Below are 18,334 nucleotides of genomic sequence, written 5' to 3' on the forward strand. Positions count from 1 at the left end.
AATCAAGTACACAGATATGCTGTTATTCTGCTGTGGCGGTAAAGGCAGATATTGTGTGTTCTTTTTATGTTTTAGTATCGCTTAAGATAATGTTCTTTCGTCAAATGGGACTAGCAGACGAACATTTGCACCCGTGTTCCAACGTTAATTACTGTATGAAGTTCAGTTTTCTGGGGAAAATAGTGTATGAAACCGCTTTATGTTGTTTAAATTGATGAGATGTGTGCATTTGGTTGCGTGTGATCTGTTTATAAAATGAAATATTGTTAAAAACTGACCGGCGGATTGCCAGTCAGTGTTGTCGAAGAAACTGCGTTAAAAGAAGGGGAACTACTCTTGTCGCTAGAGTATGAGTTACTTGCCTTGGGAATTTGCTTGTGATGAACGGGTTTGTTCACGGCAGATCTAGATTCAGAAAACAACCGAACTCATGGATTTTATATGGAGATTCATGTGTTCAGGCCTGTAGTTGTTAATTTAAATGCGGTATGTTTGTATTGTTTGCTCCAGAAATGTATACTTCGTACATTAGAGCGTTCGGAACTTTTCAGTCGCAAAAGTAGTACCGAAACAGAACAGCTTCTCAACCCATTGCACTATCGAGGATTCAGGCTGTTGCTGGCTCGTTATTTGTTTGGTTGCTGGGTCATTATCGAAAATTATTCCCCCCTCTGCTTCTTTACCTCTGTAAACTTGTAGAGCTAGTTATTTTTCGATAATGACCCAGCAACCAAACAAATAACGAGCCAGCAACAGCCTGAATCCTCGATAGTGCAATGGGTTGAGAAGCTGTTCTGTTTTGGTACTACTTTTGCGACTGAAAAGTTCAAAACGCTCTATACGTACGAAATATACATCTCTGGAGCAAACAATACAAACATACCGCATTTAAATTAACAACTACAGGCCTGAACACATGAATCTCCATATAAAATCCATGAGTTCGGTTGTTTTCTGAATATAGATCTGCTGTGCACACACCGTTCATCACAAGCAAATTCCCAAGGCAAGTAACTCATACTCTTGCCGACAAGAGTAGTTCCCCTTCTTTTAACGCAGTTTCTTCGACAACACTGACTGCAATCCGACGGTCAGTTTTCAACAATATTTCATTTTATAAACAGATCACACGCAACCAAATGCACACATCTCATCAATTTAAACAACATAAAGCGGTTTCATACACTATTTTCCCCAAAAAACTGAACTTCATACAGTAATTAACGTTGGAACACGGGTGCAAAAGTTCGTCTGCTAGTCCCATTTGACGAAAGAACATTATCTTTAGCGATACTAAAACATAAACAGAACACACAATATGTAGAGGTTACATGCCGAGTCTCAGTGATTATTAAAAATAATGGTCGAAGTTAGCGGATCATGAAAAATGCGAGCTTCAGCGAGCTTTTTCATGACCGCGAACTGAGACCATTATTTTTAATAATCACTGAGACGAGGTGTGTAACCTCTTTATTCCCCCTTTCTTCAGTTATTCAAAGAAAACAGGAGTTTTTGTGCGAAAGTTTGGTCGAATCCGAATCACTCAACCAGTCAACCTGCGCAGGCGATCGATTAATGCGCGGTTGTATAGTTCCGTGCAAATCATTCCATTCTGTTAACACTTCTTGTCAGTTTCCCTGTTTTAGACTAAAATCAAGTACACAGATAAGCTGTTATTCTGCTGTGGCGGTAAAGGCAGATATTGTGTGTTCTGTTTATGTTTTAGTATCGCTAAAGATAATGTTCTTTCGTCAAATGGGACTAGCAGACGAACTTTTGCACCCGTGTTCCAACGTTAATTACTGTATGAAGTTCAGTTTTTTGGGGAAAATAGTGTATGAAACCGCTTTATGTTGTTTAAATTGATGAGATGTGTGCATTTGGTTGCGTGTGATCTGTTTATAAAATGAAATATTGTTGAAAACTGACCGTCGGATTGCAGTCAGTGTTGTCGAAGAAACTGCGTTAAAAGAAGGGGAACTACTCTTGTCGGCAAGAGTATGAGTTACTTGCCTTGGGAATTTGCTTGTGATGAACGGTGTGTGCACAGCAGATCTATATTCAGAAAACAACCGAACTCATGGATTTTATATGGAGATTCATGTGTTCAGGCCTGTAGTTGTTAATTTAAATGCGGTATGTTTGTATTGCTTGCTCCAGAGATGTATATTTCGTACGTATAGAGCGTTTTGAACTTTTCAGTCGCAAAAGTAGTACCGAAACAGAACAGCTTCTCAACCCATTGCACTATCGAGGATTCAGGCTGTTGCTGGCTCGTTATTTGTTTGGTTGCTGGGTCATTATCGAAAAATAACTAGCTCTACAAGTTTACAGAGGTAAAGAAGCAGAGGGGGGAATAACTGCCTTTACCGCCACAGCAGAATAACAGCTTATCTGTGTACTTGATTTTAGTCTAAAACAGGGAAACTGACAAGAAGTGTTAACAGAATGGAATGATTTGCACAGAACTATACAACCGCGCATTAATCGATCGCCTGCGCAGGTTGACTGGTTGAGTGATTCGGATTCGATCAAACTTTCGCACAAAAACTCCTGTTTTCTTTGAATAACTGAAGAAAGGGGGAATAAAGAGGTTACACACCTCGTCTCAGTGATTATTAAAAATAATGGTCTCAGTTCGCGGTCATGAAAAAGCTCGCTGAAGCTCGCATTTTTCATGATCCGCTAACTTCGACCATTATTTTTAATAATCACTGAGACTCGGCATGTAACCTCTACTTATTCCCCCCTCTGCTTCTTTACCTCTGTAAACTTGTAGAGCTAGTTATTTTTCGATAATGACCCAGCAACCAAACAAATAACGAGCCAGCAACAGCCTGAATCCTCGATAGTGCAATGGGTTGAGAAGCTGTTCTGTTTCGGTACTACTTTTGGGACTGAAAAGTTCCGAACGCTCTAATGTACGAAGTATACATTTCTGGAGCAAACGATACAAACATACCGCATTTAAATTAACAACTACAGGCCTGAACACATGAATCTCCATATAAAATCCATGAGTTCGGTTGTTTTCTGAATCTAGATCTGCCGTGTACAAACCGTTCATCACAAGCAAATTCCCAAGGCAAGTAACTCATACTCTAGCGACAAGAGTAGTTCCCCTTCTTTTAACGCAGTTTCTTCGACAACACTGACTGCAATCCGACGGTCAGTTTTTAACAATATTTCATTTTATAAACAGATCACACGCAACCAAATGCACACATCTCATCAATTTAAACAACATAAAGCGGTTTCATACACTATTTTCCCCAGAAAACTTAACTTCATACAGTAATTAACGTTGGAACACGGGTGCAAATGTTCGTCTGCTAGTCCCATTTGACGAAAGAACATTATCTTAAGCGATACTAAAACATAAAAAGAACACACAACATCTGCCTTTACCGCCACAGCAGAATAACAGCATATCTGTGTACTTGATTTTAGTCCAAAACAGGGAAACTGACAAGAAGTGTAAACAGAATGGAATGATTTGCACGGAACTATACAACCGCGCATTAGTCGATCGCCTGCGCAGGTTGACTGGTTGAGTGATTCGGATTCGATCAAACTTTCGCACAAAAACTCCTGTTTTCTTTGAATAACTGAAGAAAGGAGGAATAAAGAGGTTACACACCTCGTCTCAGTGATTATTAAAAATAATGGTCTCAGTTCGCGGTCATGAAAAAGCTCGCTGAAGCTCGCATTTTTCATGATCCGCTAACTTCGACCATTATTTTTAATAATCACTGAGACTCGGCATGTAACCTCTACATAACTAGCTCTACAAGTTTACAGAGGTAAAGAAGCAGAGGGGGGAATAATACATGATAAAGAAGGATTCTTTGTGCCCGAAAATGGGCCACAGTTGGAGATGGAAGTTCACCAAAAATTGGGACCATACTAACAAAAATACGGTGGGTAAAATTGGCGCCCCCATTTTTTTAGCAAACGCCACCCAAGGCCGCTTTGGACGGGTAGAAATTCCGTAGTTTCCAAGTCTATGGATAAAGCTCGCGTAAGAAGAATACGTCACGGTCGAAAGTCTTTGACGTCAATGAATGCATCATGACGTCATGCTTCCCTGTAGTCTTTCTCTCTCGCGCGGTGTGTGTGTTTGTGTTCATTTTGTGCACATGTGTTAGTGTTACTGTTTGTGTGTGTGTGTGTGTGTGTGTGTGTGTGTGTGTGTGTGTATGTGTGTGTGCGCACGCGTGCATGAGTCTGTACTCGTGTGTGTGTAAGTGAGAGTGTGTGTGGTGTGTGTGTGTGTGTGTATTTGTGTGTGTGTGTGTGCGCAGGCGTGCATGAGTCTTTACATGTTTGTGTGCGCACGCGTGTATGAGTCTGTACTCGTGTGTGTGTGTGGGGTGTGTGTGTGTGTATTTGTGTGTGTGTGTGTGTGCGCGCACGCGTGCATGAGTCTGTACTCGTGTGTGAGTGTATGTGTGGTGTGTGTGTGTGTGTGTGCATAAGTGTATGTGTGTGCGTGTATGTGTGTTTGTTTGTAAAGGTGTGTATGTCCGTCTGTCCATATGTGCGTATGGGTGTGTGTTTTGTGAGGGCCCCAAAGGGTTTAAAATCGTGATCGTGATTGGCGTTTTTATATTTAGTCAAGTTTTGACTAAATATTTTAACATCGAGGGGGAATCGAAACGAGGGTATGGTGTATGTGCGTGTGTCTGTGTGTGTGTCTGTGTGTGTGTCTGTGTGTGTGTGTAGAGCGATTCAGACTAAACTACTGGACCGATCTTTATGAAATTTGACATGAGAGTTCCTGGGTATGAAATCCCCGAACGTTTTTTTCATTTTTTTGATAAATGTCTTTGATGACGTCATATCCGGCTTTTCGTGAAAGTTGAGGCGGCACTGTCACGCCCTCATTTTTCAACCAAATTGGTTGAAATTTGGGTCAAGTAATCTTCGACGAAGCCCGGGGTTCGGTATTGCATTTCAGCTTGGTGGCTTAAAAATTAATTTATGACTTTGGTCATTAAAAATCGGAAAATTGTAAAAAAAAATAAAAATTTATAAAACGATCCAAATTTACGTTTATCTTATTCTCCATCATTTGCTGATTCCAAAAACATATAAATATGTTATATTCGGATTAAAAACAAGCTCTGAAAATTAAATATATAAAAATTATTATCAAAATTTTTTTTTCGAAATCAATTTAAAAACACTTTCATCTTATTCCTTGTCGGTTCCTGATTCCAAAAACATATAGATATGATATGTTTGGATTAAAAACACGCTCAGAAAGTTAAAACAAAGAGAGGTACAGAAAAGCGTGCTATCCTTCTTAGCGCAACTACTACCCCGCTCTTCTTGTCAATTTCACTGCCTTTGCCATGAGCGGTGGACTGACGATGCTACGAGTATACGGTCTAGCTGAAAAATGGCATTGCGTTCAGTTTCATTCTGTGAGTTCGACAGCTACTTGACTAAATATTGTATTTTCGCCTTACGCGACTTGTTTGACCTTTCTGTGACCGTGATTGCCGAAATTTCCATTTCTGTGATCGTGATGGGACTTTGCCCGTGATCCGTGATGACAAAAAAATCAAGTCTCGTGATCGTGATCGTCATTTGTTTTCGTGATCGTGATGGGCATTATTGCAAAGCATTTTATTTTCAACGTACATTTTTCACAGCTGTATCACTCTATGATCCTCTATTCGTCAAGGAGCCAATCCCGATTGAAGGGAAGCAACAACACATTCAGAAATATGATTTTGACAGCGATTGCTTCCCTTTAAGAGAACCAATCACACACAAAAAGAGATCCAATCAGAAGGCAAATTGCAAAAGTCTGCCAAACTTCATCCAATGGAAGGGCTTCGTTCAAAAGTTTTGAGTGCATTCAGTCAAATTCGAATTCGAAGATCAAAAATGGCGTGCAGCGGTACTGTCATCGAACTTCTGTTATATTTTGTGGATTCAAGCCAGACTGCCAAAGCAGGCGGCGAGAATGCCTTCCTTGGTGGAAAGGTCAGGCTACGGGTCGGTCTTTCCGAAGACGGAATATCAAGGTATGTTGATCTATGTTGCTCTATGACTGTTCTGAATGTAGGCAAAGATCTTGAAATTTGTTCAAGATCTTTGAGTTTGAGTGAGATCATTGACATTGTCGACATCAGTTACCACGTCCGGCTGTCACTCGCTCAGTGTGACCTCGACTGGCTCGAGATCGAGTCTGCGTGTAGCCAAAACCGAAACTAGAAATGTGTTTTTCATCCCAGCAACGTGGACACGCTTGGCATAGATTCTAATTGTCGCTTCTTTGCATTAAGCTTGGATTTATTTTAGCGCATGTAAACTTTAATATCAACAATGGGTTAAATTCAGAAACAATGGCGGGGAGACGTGCCAGTTTGGGTCACTTGATCCCGGCTCATGTCAAAGACGATCAAAGTCATGTTCGTTGGGGATTTTGTCAGGCATGCTACTTTTCCGGTAATTGCCGGAAATCCGATAAAGCCGTTTTCAAAATCCGGTAAAGTCAAATTTATTCCGGTGAAGTTGAAAAATTTCCACAAAAACCATCCGTGTGAATATCGCGCAACGCGACCGGGCGCCGGTCTCAATGAAGCCAGCGCACAGTAGTGTTGTTTTCACCAGTTTGGAGGTGTGTTGAATGGTGGTGGGGGGAGGCTAAAATGGGATTTTTAACAAGATCACAACACTATTACAGCCCTGAAAATGATGCCCAGAATGCACCAGATTGCACAGATTTTAACCGTTTTTTGAACAAATTTCCGGGGGGGGCATGCTCCCGGACCCCCCTAGTTGGTTCGCTTGCTTCGCAGCCGGGGCTCAGGCTTGTGGCTTCGCCACTGGCACTGCGCGCTTCTTTCAGGTAAAACCATTTTTGGCCTGTAGCATTCCTGTTTGTTTTTCAAGGCCATGAAACCAGGCGATGGTGTACCTCAAATTGTATGGCAAAGTTGAAAATAAAGAACCTATCACACATACATGTACTTTAATTTCAATCCACCCAATAGTTTTTGAGAAAATGGGTTTACAAGATTTAGCTCTGGAAATGTGAAAAGTATATATTCATGTATGTGAGTGAGGGTGTGGGAGTTGAATGTGTATGAGTGTAGAAAGAGAGAGAGAGAGAGAGAGAGAGAGAGAGAGAGAGAAAGAGAGAGAGAGAAAGAGAGAGAGAGAGAGAGAGACAGAGACAGACAGAGAGAGAGAGAAAGAGAGAGAGAGAGAGAGAGAGAGAGAGAAAGAAAACAATGAAAACAACATTCTTGTTACTGATTACAAATCATGATATGTATTTCTATGTGTGTATGAAAGAGAATTAAAAAAATAATAATAAAAAAGTGCAACAGTTCTAACTTTGTGTTGAATAAACAATAGATCCAGAGGAGCGAATTACTGTGTGGTTGCGGTTTACTTTGACACGTGCTTTCTGTACATGCAACTTTTACCGTGACCGTGATTTGCCACTGGTGTTCGTGATCGTGAAAACAACAATCAAGGTAACTGTGATCGTGAAAGCTAAAATGTCCCTTCCCGTGATCGTGATGATACCCCCCCTTTGGGGCCCTCTTTTGTGTCTGTGAAGTTTTTGTGAGAGAGTGAGTGAGTGCGTGTGAGTGAGTGTGTGTATGTGTGTGTGTGTGTGCGTGTGACTTGGCGGGTGTGTGTGTGTGTGTGTGTGTGTGTGTGTGTGTGTGTAAGAAAGACTGAGAGAGAGGGAGAAAGAGTGTGTGTGTGTGTGTGTGTGTGAATGTGTGTGTGCATGAGTTTGTGTGTATGTTTGTGTGTGTATGAGTGTGTATATGTGTTTGTTTGTAAAGGTGTGTGTGTCCGTCTGTCTATGTGCGTATTTGTTTGTTTGCTTAACGCCCAGCCGACCACGAAGGGCCATAAATAGACTGATTAAGTGTACAGTGCCAGTGGTAGTGCTAGTGGTTATCGGTACTTTTTTATGTGTTGACGTCAGCGATGTGTGCGCAGTTCAAAGGTTAGGGGTCAAAGTTTACGGATGCTTCCTTCGATCCGCTAACGAGCTGTGGTTGAATCGACGAAAATAACGAGCCCCAAAAGGTATGTAAAAACTGAGCGAACGCTTGTTTATTTACACGATTATTTATAACTAGTATGTTCCTAAACCACTTAATGGTACAAATGTCAGTTTAATGTGTGATATAATCCTGGTTTGATGCTGTAATTCAAGCGTTGAACAGAGCAAGCTTTTTCACATTTCAAACACACAAAAAATGGCCGATTTTGAGTTGTGTTCAGTTTTTCGATTCAACCTTTTCGATTTCGCTTACTATCTGGAACTGGAAGATGAGTTATGCAGTGAAAAGTTGCAAATGTTCCAATCCTCTCGCTGTTTATGTTTTGTTTTAAGATCGATCTTCATGGATGCCAGGGACCAACTTGAGCTTGCGGCGTGGGACGAGGATGACGCAGAAGATGATTTTGTTGTCTTCGCACTGCTTGATCAGGTTAGCAAACAAGTCAAAGCTTAGGTCTAGCTTCTAAAGGCATTAAAGGTTCCGCTGAAATATAATTGTCAGGAACAGGCGTATATTTTGGTTATGGCCGGTGAGGTTACTTTGGATTGGTTATGGTTAGGTTTTAAATGTTGTTCATGTAAAAAATTAAATGTTTTTTTGGTTAGATTTCATAGTCATGATAGTGATCTTGTCTGAATCAACGTGTGACTTTGTTACTTACATTTAATGGTTTATAAACATAGAGTTTTAACTATTTACTGTTCAAGAATCAAAATCAAATGGAAACTGATGACCAAATCTGCAGTCAAGAGTTTTAGTTTCATCAAAGCATGAATATTATTATTAAGTCCACTCTCTGTCACAGAGTCTGTGTCACTGTCAGTTTGTGTTCTTGTGTCATTTTAATTTCATAGCAATACATGTACTTTCAAGAAGGACGTTACACTTACTGGTTCTATCAGACTTTTAAGCACAAGGCACCTTGGTTCTAGTTTTATTATTTCTAGGATCAAATTACTTCAGTACAAGGAAACTTCTGTGTTCTAAAACATACACAGTATTTATATCAGAATACTGTCAACTGGTGCTTTTTGAGATGCACAGTTGAAACTATTTATCCAACATGCTTCAAGTTCAACCTGTAAGGTTCATTTTGTTATGCAGGGGCGAGTGAACAATCCGCTTGGCTAGTAAAAACAGGCTCGCAACTCACCTGGCTGGCCAATTAAAATTCTTGTCAAATGCAACCAAAAGGGTTTTAACGCTACTGCAGATCAATTGTGGTAACTGGTATGTATCGGGGCGGCGAAATTTCTGCCAGGTTAGTGACTTTCTTGAAGTTACTCGCCCAGCTGGCGAGTTGAAATGTTGGAGTTTAACTTTCCCTCTGTTAGTGTTACCCAGTATTGATTTGAGTAGCTTCAGCAGAATTTTCAGGCTAATTAATTGAATAAAGTGTACAAGTGATCCATGATTTCACTAAGTTTAACCTACATTTCAACAGCCAGAAAGAAGGGCCTATGAGGGTCAGTTCGCCCTCGATCACTTCACAGCCATCGAATGTGAGGACTTATTTCGCTTCAGCGCGGAAGAGATTCGGAGACTGTGCGCCCTTCTGGGAATGCAGAGGACTATGCAGGCGCCTAATGGAATGAACAATCAAGGAACCAAGGCCAGTGGTGAGGATTTATTTTTTTACCCTGGTTGCTGTGAAGTTGAGTTGTATTTCAGTCAGAATGATAGTTTAATGATCCTCCTGCATGATTTGATTCGCAAAGTCATGAAGTTTGCATTTACTGTGAATATTCAGTGAGTTGTTTTTACTATTTCAGGTTTCGTAAAAGATTAAAGCGGAGCGTTGAGTTGGGGCATAATTTATTTTGGGATTGCTTAAAATCTAAAATTTGAACTATGTATTTTGAACTTGAATCACAAAATGTACCTGACTAACTTTAGCCCCTTTGGTCGACACAGTACTCTATTTAGACAATAGAGAAATAATAGTGAATTGGTTGTGCCACTTACTGACTTAGTCTGTGGAGTTGAGTGAAATTATTTTTGAAATATGGTAACAGGATAAATAAAGATGCGTTGATACTGATAATTTATTCATATTAGTTTAAAAAAATAAATGAATATTTTTTTTACAAGTTGACGAAGTGGCCGCCATTGTTACATGAAAACTTTTAATGTGCAAAGGACTTATTTGTTTTAACTTTTTTTTATGATAATTGTTTTTATTGATTTTGTCTTCGTGGTGTCCCCCCCCCCCCCTTCAAAAAAACAAAAATGTATTTTGTTCTTGTCGGGTAACTGTTTTTGTGTGTGCAGGATAGCCAGTAACTGTGTCAAACCCGATAAATAGAAAATCAAACTGATGATAAGCATGTCGGGCTGGATATTTTAAGGCGCGTGAGAAAACTTTTGCAGTGTTATTATTTTGAACTTGAAGACTGTATGAGAATATGCCTCTCCACACACATTCGCATACACACTCACCAGGGGCCAGTTTCATAAGATAGCAGGGAACCGACTGACAGTCGATCGACTGCCCAGTCGATGGACTGTGGTTGATCGCCGTGTCACCGAAAAGCGCGTTTCATGAGCGAATCACCGTCACCCGCGGACAACCGCAGTCGACCGACTGTACAGTAATCCGAATGGCCAAGTCGAGGGCTAAATTTAGCAACATTACCACTTCCGTTTGCTCATTCGCACGTGGAAATGGCCGATTTCGAAGAAAAAACAAGTCTCGGCCCGCTCAAAATAACAATGACCGAGACTTTCAGTAATTCCTTCGCGTGACGTCAAACCCTCTTACGCCATAATGTGACGTCTTCAACACATAACCCTGACTTGTCACCTGGATTACTGCGTCATGATAGATACATTTCGAAGAACAATCACAAGGTTTGGCTCACAATCCAAAAAAGTGTGAGCATTCTGCCATTGACTGTGCGGATAATTACATTTATTTTCGGTTTACCGCAGTAAGCCGAACACAGTGTTGGGGGGAGAGCATCACCGTGTTTGGCCGACTTCCGGTGAGACGACCCGTAGTCGACCGACTGAAATTTTGTTCGTGAAACCCGATAACGTCGGATTACTGTGGTTCTCTCGGACAACTGCAGTTGGTCGACTGTGTTTCTGGCTCATGAAACTGGCCCCAGGCTCATTTGAATTTATGATTTTTTTCAGGATTGGAGGTGCTCTGCATCTGTCTGCGGAGGTTGGCTTACCCATGCCGGTTTGCTGACCTTTCGCAGATGTTTCATCGTCCCAAGCCGGAGTTGTGTGTGCTGTTCAAGGTAGGTATCGACTTCATCTATGATCAGTTTTCTGACAAACTAACAAACCTCAATCAGCCATGGCTGACAGTGCCCCAACTGGAACGGTACTGTGCAGCTATACATGCCAAGGGGGCTCCTCTGGAGTTTTGTTGGGGGATGGTTGACGGCACAATACGATCAATGTGTCGCCCAGGCCATTTGCAACAAGAAGTGTACAATGGCCATAAGAGGGTGCACTCTCTAAAGTTTCAGTGTGTCGTGACACCAAATGGCCTTGTGGCAAATGTTTTTGGGCCCTTGGTTGGTCGACGACATGACGCAGCTTTGCTGAATGGTAGTGGCATTCTTGAACACATGCAGCAGCACATGGTCACTCCAGCAGGAGATGAAATGTACCTGTATGGGGACCGAGCCTACCCCTTGACCCCTAACTTGATGAGGCCGTACCGTGGACAGATCACAGAAGAGCAACAGGCCTTCAACACAGAAATGAGCAGGGTGAGAAACTCTGTTGAATGGGAATTTTCAAAAATTGTTAGGCTGTGGGCATTTTTGGATTTCAAAAAAAATTTGAAGCTGTTCTTGTCCCCTGTAGGGAAACTCTACCTGGTTGGAGTTTTGTTGTCCAACTGTCATACTTGCCTACATGGCAGTGAGACATCACAGTTCTTTGGACTGAATCCACCAACACTGGAGGAGTATCTCTACTAATTGTCTGTGTAGCTCTCAAGTAGAAGAAATGCTCATTCCATTGATCTTGTGTCACATGGTGTTTGGCATCCAAATGGCCAAGCATCTAAACAAATTGACCCTGTAGAAGGCTTTAAATTATTAACATGATTTCACTGCTTAGAGATGGCCAAATCTACTGCCCGGTCGCCTGGTGGGAGTTCAAAATATGGTGGATAACCCGGTTTGCAACTACAAGTATCTGGTCAAATGCAATTGGCGGGGACGTAGCTAAGTTGGTAGCGTGCTGGCTTTGTAGCCAGTTGGTCGCTATCAGCGTGGGTTCAATCCCCACGTTCGGCAAGAGATTTATTTCTCGGAGTCAACTTTGTGCAGACTCTCTTTGGTGTCCGAACACCCCCGAAAAAGATCCCAAGTTCACAGCAAAAGTCTCAGGGCTTGGAAAACACGAAGACACGCATGCATGATCTTTCATCTCTGATTATCATGATCGTATTTCAATACTTTGACAAGACAAACCCAATGCTGGTGTGTCGAAGAAGACAGCCACAGCGGGCTTGTTCGAATCAAAGTATCACACCATATTTTCAGCGTATTACCAACACCTGTCCCAATATAGACCAGTTGGTCTAAGAGGACGTTAAACCCTAATAGTCAGTCAGTCAGTCAAATGCAAAAGCAACTTTTTCAGTGGTACTTTATTGAGTTAAATTTGAATGTCAAACAGAATGAGGCAGAGCGATGTTTAGATGTCAAATAACCAAAGGGAAGTAATCGCTCTTAATGCATACGACATGTGTAATAGAGTAAGCGAGAGTTGTTCTAAGTCGCTTGTTCATTTCAATGCTTGTCATTCTCTCAGGTGCCAGGAGAAAAGGTTCCGTACAACTCTCGCTTACTCTATTACACATGTCGTATGCATTAAGAGCGATTACTTCCCTTTGGTTATTTGATATGAGTTAAATTTGGTTAAACCAAATAGATGCTGCACATTCAGACATTTCTGTCGTCTGTAAAATTGACACACAAAAAAAGAAGCACCCAACTGGGGCGCGCTTTAAACGTTTCATACTGGCTGCGGCCTGTTTCTTATTTCGCTACTGATTCCAAACAAGCATATGTCTATTATTAAGTGAACCTGTGTAAAAAATAAAGCCAGGTAAGAACCCAGCTGACCTCCATTTATTGATCATTTGTAAAATTGTATGCTCTTGTCACTTGTGTATAAATACATATCTGATGGTCACTCATACTGACATTGAACATAATTTGTTTGTGTGATATATACCGGCTTTTGACATATCTTGCAGGACAGTGACTTTCTTGAAGTAACTGCTGGTGCTACTTTGCTTCATCAGCCTGTACAGCTGTACTTGCTTTCGCAAATTACTTTGGTTTAAGCGTGTTTATTCAAATTCCCATACACACGTTTCAAACAATAACAACATTAAGAACGTTAACAAGCAGATTGCTTATGGACGCGTTCTTGAAATTACTTTAGTACATGCTATTCTTCATTATGCATTAGTGGGTGTGCACATGGATCTCTGACATGGGTACTGCTGTGTTGTAATTTGTATTTGTAGTTTGCAGGCAGAGGCAGAGGGTCTTCTTGTCTGCCCATACCTCGGTACCAAGCGGCCACTAAACAACCATCATCACCAGCCAGGCAGTCACATGGGACTCTCCACTCTTCACTGAAAATCTTGTTCTTCAACCATAACTTTTTCAAAGACACTGAACTGTCAAATATTTGGGCTGTGTGGATTTGCCTCAGGACCCGTCCTTACAAAAGATCCAATCTTCTTCTTCTACATTCATGGGCTGAAACTCCCATGTACACTCACATATTTTGCTTGAGTGTATTTTTAACGTGTATAACTATTTTTACCTGCCATTTAGGTAGCCTTGCGTCACTTTCAGTGATCTGTTGGAATGTACATCTTTATTTGCTGCTGGCCACTCACTCATCCTCTATAAGGGGTAGGGGGTTAAAAAGTGTTTGGTTTGGTTCGATCCTCACGTTCGACGAGAGATTTATTTCTCGGAGTCAACTTTGTACAGACTCTCTTCGGTGTCCGAACACCCCCGTGTGCACACATGCGCACAAAAAAGATCCCACGTTCACAGCGAAAGTCTCAGGGCTTGTAAAACACGAAGACACGAATGCATCATCTCTTGTCTCTGATTATCATGATTGTATTTCGATACTTTGACGAGACAAACCCAATGCTGGTGTGTCGAAGAAGACAGCCACAGCGGGCTTGTTCGAATCAAAAGTATCACACCATATCTTCAGCGTATTACCAATACCTGTCCCAATATAGACCAGTTGGTCTAAGAGGACGTTAAACCCTAATAGTCAGTCAAGTGTTTGGGTCGAAGGAAAAAAAGGATTGGTTGGGGCTACCCAAATCAAACTTGGGGGGGGGGGGGGGGGGTCACGCCCACCAAATGTAGCTGAACACACCTGGAGCTAGACCTTACATCTTCATTAATTATTTTATTTCTAGTGCCATTACTTTCCTAAATAACCACATATTATTAACTGGATCTGTCCATGAATTGAAATGAGTCTGTACTATTTGCTGAATGAATTTTTGACTTTGAAAGTGAAACAAATTGAAAATCAAATTATAGTCATATGAAGTTAGAATTGGTTATCTACATACAGTCGGAATCGTTTATAACGTAACCGGTTATAACGAATATTGGTCATAACGAACATTTTATTTTTTCCCTGCCAGCGCTGTTCTTAGTTATCACTAAAAACAAACTGGTTATAACGAAACCGGTTATAACGAGAAACTGCTTACAACGTCAACATTTCTTGTTCCCAGACCAGAAAAAAGAACCGGTTAGAACGAAACTATGACGCAAATCCAACTTTTTCGTAACTTATGACTTATGACGTCAACTTTGGGAAGTAATTCATACAACAAGATGGCGACTAAATATTGATTATAACGAACATTTTATTTTTTTCCCTGCCAGCGGTGTTCTTAGTTATCACTATAACGAAACCGGGTATAACGAATATTGGTTATAACAAGCATTTTATTTTTCCCTGCCAGCGGTGTTCTTAGTTATCACTAAAAACAAATCGGTTATAACGAAAATGCAAAGCAGAAACAAAGGTATAACTTTTGCAACTTGAATTTGTTTGTTCTGTTATAGAGTCACGCTGCAGCTAATTTTCCTTATTCAAATGTATCGTTGCTGATCTGTGTTGACCATTTCATTTTGCGTTCATTTATGGGAAGATTATTATTTAACGACACTATTATTTTAATCCAACTGGATTGCTAGTGTCGCGATAGTTAAGCATTTGTAAACACTGTCAAGTTGTACAGGTTATTTTTGTGCTTCAGTTTTAGTTTGAAAAAAGAATCCATTTTCCATAATTATGTAGTTCCAAAAGACAAGGATAATTAAATTCATTACAAATGAATTTATTTGAATTGTTTTCACCAGTTTCTATTTGTAAATTGCTTGATAGTTTAAGTAAACATCTAAGTGTTGTTTTTTTGTCTATTTTCTTTTCCGCCTGCAAAACAAAGCCATTATTTTGTACATCATTTTTTAGACACCAGGTCTTTTGTTGTTGTTTTTGTTGTTGTTTTTATTTCATTGTTACATTCTTGGGTACAAGGTTATGGCCTAATAAACAGATTTGTTGAAGAACAGAATTCGATGTGTGTGTGTGTGTGTGTGTGTGTGTGTGTGTGTGTGTGTGTGTGTGTGTGTGTGTACGTGTGTGTGTGTGTGTGTGTGTGTTTATTGTTTCAGGCAAACTTTGGTATTTCTGTTGAAAACGATCTCTCTGCTTAATTATTCATTTATTTGACCGTTGTATAGACCACATAACAGTTGATAATTCTCCACTTGAATCTCCAGCTTTCCCTAGGCCTGTTGCATGCCCCATACCCCTCTCTCTCTCTCTCTCTCTCTCTCTCTCTCTCTCTCTCTCTCTCTCTCTCTCTCTCTCTCTCTTTCGCCATCTCTCTGTCTCTCTCTGTCTCTCTCTCTCTCACACACTCTTTCCGTGTATCTCTCTCTCTCCGAGTCTCTCTCTCTCTCTCTCTCTCTCTCTCTCTCCCTCTCTCTCTCTCATGTACGATTATGTATGTACCTCATTGAATGTTTTAATTATATGACAAAAAGATTACTTATGCAACAGAAAACAATACTTATTTGCCAACATTTTACCATTTTTACTATGAAAATGTGAAGAAACCGGTTATAACACATTTTTTCCTCTTGTCTTCGTTATAACCGATCTAATCGGTTATAACGAAAATCGATTATACCGAATAAAAAACGTTTTCCCCTGAGATTCGTTATAAACGGTTTCGACTGTATATATGTGTATAAGGTGTTATAAATAATTATAATTAATAGTACTTGAAGTTAAAGGGATTATTTTGAGTAACAGAACATACATTTGAGACTTGTTAAAATATTGCCCTTTGCATGGCAAAGCTTGAAGAAATAGTAATTAAATTCAACGTTTGAAATTGTATTACAGAGTGAGAGTTCAGTCCAAAGTGTGTATACATGTCTATGTGATTGTACAATTATAATGCTTGTTTTTATGTTGAAACAACTCACTCTAGATCTGATTTAATTGTTGTCAGTAAATTCTCTCTCTAACTTAGCTTTAGTGCAAGTCAATGTATTGGAATAATTATGATTAATGATAAATGTACAGAAACTAAATTTATTGCACACAAAAACTGATGCATGCATCTCAGATTTGGAAATCAGAATTTTATGGTAAAAGGGAGGCAATCAATCAAGAAAGAAGAAGATAGATAGATAGATAATTTATTGCCAAGTGTACAATACATGAATGAACATAAAAAATACACGAGGAAAGCAGCTTGCTGTGTGATAAAAACAAAAATAAATAGCATTCATACATCACTGGCGCATAGCATCATACATACATGGGTAAGACAATTTGGTATCACAGTAACTAATACATACACTATACAGACATGGTGAGAACTATGAAACTCTAAGAGCTATCGGAACCACAATAAAAGTACGCAGAATAAGATAGGATCCCCCCCCCCCCCCCACTATCAACTACTGTAAGAACTGAACATGTTCCATACTGATAAAATGTACCTCTAAAACAGCACATAAAAATAAACTCTTCCAACACATCACAGTGGTTAAAGAACGACTAAAACTACTAAAACATACTAGATGTGTATTCCGGTAATATAACCAGCTGCTAAAACATAGTCTGGCTTCATCGCGTCACAGTGGTGTCACCATGCTAAAACCCACTCTATATATCACAGTATGTAATGTCAGCTACTAAAACCATACTCCTAGAGCATCCTAAAACGTGTCACAGTCTGTAGAGTTCATTTACCGGTTATTAAAAGCCAGGACAGCCTGGGGGTAGAAACTGTTTCTGAGTCTTGCCGTACGGCATCTGAGGGTTCTGAGCCTGCGCCCCGAGAGCAGAGGCTGGAAGAGATGACCAGCCGGGTGTGTGGGATCTTGCATGATGGACCTACATTTCCTCATCATGCGCAGGATGTGAAGGGAGTCTATAGAGGGGAGATCTCTGCCAATGATCCTGCTGGCAGCCCTAACGACCTTCTCCAGTTTTTCTTTCTCAAACTGGCAGGAGCTGCTGTACCAAACCGTGATAGAAAAGGTAAGGAGACTCTCTACAGCAGCCCTGTAGAACTGGGACATGATGGAGGAGGACACTTTGAACTTCCTCAGCTGTCTCAGGAAGTAGAGACGCTGATGGGCCTTCTTTACTGAAAGGTCAGTATGAACAGCCCAGCTAAGGTCATTGGAGATGGTCACCCCTAGAAATTTGAAGGAATCAACCTGCTCTACGTTCTCACCGCTGATGGTGAGTGGTAAGAGGGGAGTCTTTTTCTTCCTACGGTCAAAGACCATCTCCTTGGTTTTGGTGACGTTAAGGTCAAGGTCATTAGCCACACACCAGCCCGACACTCTCGCAACCTCCGCTCGGTACCCCGACTCATCACCGACACTGATCAGGCCTTCCAGAGTAGTGTCATCGGAGAACTTCAGGATGACTACTGAGGGGTCATGGCTCACGTTGTCGTTGGTGAAGAGGGAGAACAACAGTGGGGAGAGAACACACCCCTGTGGGGCACCAATGTTCAAGGTGATTGAGCTAGAAGTACTGCTGCCTACTCTTACAACCTGAGGCCTATCCAACAAAAAATCTAGAACCCACTTACAAAGGGATTCCTCGACACACATGCCAGTGAGCTTGGAGAACAGTTTATGTGGAACAATGGTGTTAAAGGCAGAGCTATAGTCAATGAAAAGAACTCTAGCATAGCTACCAGACTTCTCCAGGTG

At 40.8% G+C, this 18,334-nt stretch overlaps 1 protein-coding gene across 2 annotated transcripts; it reads left to right on the forward strand.

Moving 5' to 3' along the window:
- The first annotated feature begins 7,870 nt into the window (after positions 1-7,870).
- Positions 7,871-15,339, forward strand: LOC138979678 (uncharacterized). 2 transcript variants are annotated; one of them, XM_070352397.1, is made up of 5 exons: positions 7,871-8,070; positions 8,381-8,477; positions 9,493-9,667; positions 11,187-11,296; positions 13,555-15,339. In XM_070352397.1, exons 2-5 carry the CDS (start codon positions 8,391-8,393, stop codon positions 14,182-14,184), a joined length of 1,002 nt encoding a protein of 333 aa, XP_070208498.1. In that variant the 5' UTR covers positions 7,871-8,070; positions 8,381-8,390; the 3' UTR covers positions 14,185-15,339. The 2 variants fall into 2 exon arrangements, with proteins under 2 accessions (XP_070208498.1, XP_070208497.1); XM_070352396.1 differs by having other exon boundaries at positions 7,877-8,070; positions 11,187-15,339.
- The last annotated feature ends 2,995 nt before the right edge of the window (positions 15,340-18,334 follow it).

This window comes from Littorina saxatilis, linkage group LG11, assembly GCF_037325665.1.
Source record: "Littorina saxatilis isolate snail1 linkage group LG11, US_GU_Lsax_2.0, whole genome shotgun sequence".
NCBI classification, from domain to species: Eukaryota; Metazoa; Mollusca; class Gastropoda; order Littorinimorpha; family Littorinidae; genus Littorina; species Littorina saxatilis.

What these genes read in the sequence shown, in the direction of transcription:
- LOC138979678 (XM_070352396.1), top strand. Translation starts at nt 8,391, where the DNA reads ATGGATGCCAGGGACCAACTTGAGCTTGCGGCGTGGGACGAGGATGAC. An exon ending in TCTTCGCACTGCTTGATCAG is followed by an intron (nt 8,478 to 9,492) that starts GTTAGCAAACAA and finishes ACATTTCAACAG; the next exon opens with CCAGAAAGAAGGGCCTATGA. An exon ending in TCAAGGAACCAAGGCCAGTG is followed by an intron (nt 9,668 to 11,186) that starts GTGAGGATTTAT and finishes GATTTTTTTCAG; the next exon opens with GATTGGAGGTGCTCTGCATC.